The following is a 3,930-nucleotide window of genomic DNA, read 5'->3' as shown; positions in this document are numbered from 1 at the left end:
ATTGGATAATCCAAGTCCATATGAAATGCAAATTACCCAGTGACGTACTGGATAAGTTGTTTGTCTTATATAACAAGTCTTCTCTGACTGTAAAGGAGATAAGCGAAGGTTTGCATTCCGTAATAGAGAGACAAAGAGATAACCCAGATGGAAAAGGGACATCTAATCATTTGTCTACCACTAATAGTAAACAACAGAGTACAAACAGTACTCCAAACAAATTTAAAAGAATTTCCCTCTCCCCAAAGTGGAAACAAGGCAGTATGGGCACATATGCAGTTGGTCGCTCCAAACCTACAGTTAACGTGTCACCCAAATCAGTGACTCCCCAAGATGCTGTTAACGTCTGGAAACCATGCGTGTTCTGTGAACAACCACATTCCATATACTATTGCAAAGTTTACCCCGATCGTGCTACACGCATAAAACGACTCAAGGAGTTACGTAAATGTACCAAGTGTATAAGAGCACACAATCCCGACACCTGTACAACTCAAATACGCACCTGCAATAGGTGCCATGAGAGTCAACACCATACAGCACTTTGTGGGGACTCAAGTACAAAGATTGCCAAACCACAGGAGGAGGAAGGAACTACCACTTCAGAACAGCTTTGTACTGTGTTAATTGACATAAGTGTCTTGTCAACAAGGTCTGATCATAAATCAACTCTACCCACTGCTCAATTGATCATTATAAATGGAGAGTCCAAAGCCACCGTACATGGATTATTTGACCAAGGATACCAAATGACTTTTATATCAAAGGGGTTGGTAGATGCTCTGAAACTTACACCTGTAAGAGAGACACGAATAGACTTAGCAAAATTCCTGACTAACACAGGTGCCCGAGTCTTCAGGGTAGTACAACCCAAAGTACGTTTAGGAGGTTATGTCCGAAAGATACAAGCTCTGGTAATAGATAGATTCCCAACAGACCTGTATGTATATGGTCTAGGGACACCAGCCAAATTCCTGAAAGAAAAGGGAATCCATTTGGCTGATAAAATCACATCAGACCACCTTTCCAATATTGGAATCCTTAGTGGATCAGATGTCCACCATAAGTTTATCAAAGGAAAGGAAGAAAAACAAGGAATGAACTTGTTACCATCTGCAGGTGGTTATTTGCTAACAGGCCCAGTATTATGGCTGAAACAACCCGCACCTGTAGACCACCAACATGCCAACCCAGTAATGGTTGCATGACTAGGAGAACAGTCTCCTCTGCAACTCAGAGACATGTCCGAGGATGAGCTTGATCCCCCTGTACATAAACTATGGGACTTGGCAACTCTCGGCATTGTCCCTGAACAACCTAGCCCAGATGATGACTGGACTTACAAACAATACCTTGACTCGGTTATCTACAGAGATAATCAATACTGGGTCAGGTTATCATGGAAGCTGAATCACCTTCAGCTAGCCGTGAACTATTTTATGGCACAAAACCAATTAAGATCACAGGTGTTGCGCTTACAAAGACAACCTGAGAACTTAAAGTTGCATCATGAAATAATACAGAAGCAATTCGATGACAAATTTATCGAAGTTGTTACTAATCATAACCCAAAGGAAGGGCACTACCTGCCACACCACCCTGTACAGTAAAATTCTGCTACTACCCCACTACGGATAGTATTTAATTGCAGCGCTAAGATAAGGCAGAGTAGTATTTCGTTAATTGACTGTCTTCAAACTAGCCCTAGCCTGACACAAAGGCTATACGACGTGCTGTTAAAGTTCCGTATTGGGACTTATACATATATGGCTGGCATCAGTAAGGCTTTCCTTTGGGTAGGTCTCCAAGAAGAAGACCGGAACTACAGAAAGTTCCTATGGATCAAGGATCCTAACGATCCAAACAGTGATTTAATCACTTACAGGTTTCCGAATGTTTTGCTTTGGGCCACTTCTTCACCTTTTCTGCTTCAAGCTACTTTAGATATGCACTTGAAGAAGTCCAATAGCCCAAACAAAACAGAAATTAGTAAAAACTTGTATGTGGATAATTTTCAAGGAACAACCAACAGTGAGAGTAAACTGTTGAACATATACCATGAGGTCAATTGAGAATTAATGGGAGCTAATATGCCTCTCCAGTCGTGGGTCTCCAACAATGCCAAATTAAATCAACTGATCGCAACTGAATTTCCTGACTACCAGGTACCCGAAAGGACAAAAGTACTAGGCGTCGAATGGAACACGACAACAGATCAGTTGACAATCAAGTCGGTGGAGCCCGATACCACTAACTTAACAATGAGAAAATTACTCTCACAAGTCAGCAAACCCTTTGATCCATTAGGACTATTAAGTCCACTCTTAATTAATGGAAAGTTGATAATGCAGGAATGTTGGCAACAAAAGATTGACTGGGATGATCTTCTAACACCTACCTTACAAGAAAAATGGCAAGGGCTAGTGAAAGATTTAAGTATCCTAAAGTCTGTCAAGTTCCCTCGGAACACAGTAGTAAATGAAAATGAACCAATTAAGCTACATGTATTTTGTGATGCCTCGGGAAAGGCTTATGGCACAGTAGCTTACCTGGTCTCAAATGGGCAAGCCAATTTGCAAACATCAAAGGCCAGTGTGGCACCTTTAAAGAAAAGATCATTGCCACAACTGGAATTAACAGCCTTACTGCTAGGTGTAAGATTGGCTCATTATCTGATCAAGGCCTTAAGGGGGCATTACCTCGTTAAGCAACATCCACTTTGAAGAAACAGTGGTATGGTCAGATAATGAGGCAGTGTTACAGGGGTTAAAAAAAATAATAGTAAGAATCCTTACGTGAGTAACCGCATTAAGGAAATACGAGAGTTGTCAGCAGGGTATAAACTAAGATATGTACCCACCAAAAAGAATCCAGCTGACTATCTCTCCCGAGGCCTGACTTTACAGCAATTAACAAAGGCAGAGATGTGGTTCAATGGACCTCAGTGGCTAATCAGCGACCAGTGGCCTGAACAAAAGCCATAAGTCATTGTGACCAATGTCACTGTTCCCACTGAGAACCCAGAACTACCTCGGACTTCGGTAATTGATCCTACTCGGTACTCTGAACTGAACACACTAATAGGTGTCACCCAAGTAGTGTTTGATTTTCTAAAGAAAATAGGAATCAAGCATAAATTTCCTAGTGCCCTAAGGTACAGGGTCAAAAGAGCTCAGATAGACACAATCATGACAGAATTTGACAATGTTCCTAAGAACCTTCAAAGTGATCTGGGTCTCTGGTTAGACACCGACAATTATAACATAATCAGATGCGGAGGCCGCTTACAGCATGCTGACATAGATCTGGAAGCAAAAAATCCAATATTGCTCCCTCGTCACCAAATAGTAAGCAAATTAATTGTTACACATACACAAATACAGCACTCTGCATGGTGGGGTATTAGATACTCTCACGGACTTAAGACAACAGTATTGGCTACCCCAAGGTAGGCAAACAGTGAAATCAATAATTAAATCCTGTGTTATTTGCCGGAGATATGATGCCAGAGTGTGTCCTTATCCAGGCCCTCCTCCACTTCCGAAGGAACGATTTGTACATATTCGTCCCTTTGAGACTACAGGAGTAGATTTCACAGGAGCACTCTTCCCTGTCTTTTCTGAATTCTGGTGAGCCCACTCATTTGGACTCTTGGACTCACACCCTTTCTTGTCTTGATCTTTCTCTCTGCTCTTCTTCTCTTTACTTAATTTTCACGTGGCAGGTTCTTGATGACCTCCATGGAAGTGATCATTTCCCCATCCTTGTTTCCTTTTTCTCTTTTCGCCCTTCCCTCTCTTTCCCTAGGTGGCAGTTTGCTAAGGCGGACTGGAACCTATTTACCCTCAGTGCTGCTCTCTCTGACCTCTCCCTTCTGCCTCTCTCTCGCGCTCTCCTCCTTTTTCATGACACTGTCTTCAACGCTGCCCT

At 42.2% G+C, this 3,930-nt stretch overlaps 1 protein-coding gene across 1 annotated transcript; it reads left to right on the top strand.

Annotated features, from left to right (window-relative positions):
- Positions 1-1,241: 1,241 nt before the first annotated feature.
- Positions 1,242-1,610, top strand: LOC138369939 (uncharacterized). Its single transcript, XM_069333694.1, has one exon. It carries the CDS (start codon positions 1,242-1,244, stop codon positions 1,608-1,610), a length of 369 nt encoding a protein of 122 aa, XP_069189795.1.
- Positions 1,611-3,930: the final 2,320 nt, after the last annotated feature.

The sequence above is a fragment of the Procambarus clarkii genome, chromosome 30, assembly GCF_040958095.1.
Source record: "Procambarus clarkii isolate CNS0578487 chromosome 30, FALCON_Pclarkii_2.0, whole genome shotgun sequence".
NCBI lineage: Eukaryota > Metazoa > Arthropoda > Malacostraca > Decapoda > Cambaridae > Procambarus > Procambarus clarkii.
The sequence above is the reverse complement of the archived record's forward strand: the minus strand, read 5'-3'. Positions and strand labels throughout refer to the sequence as shown.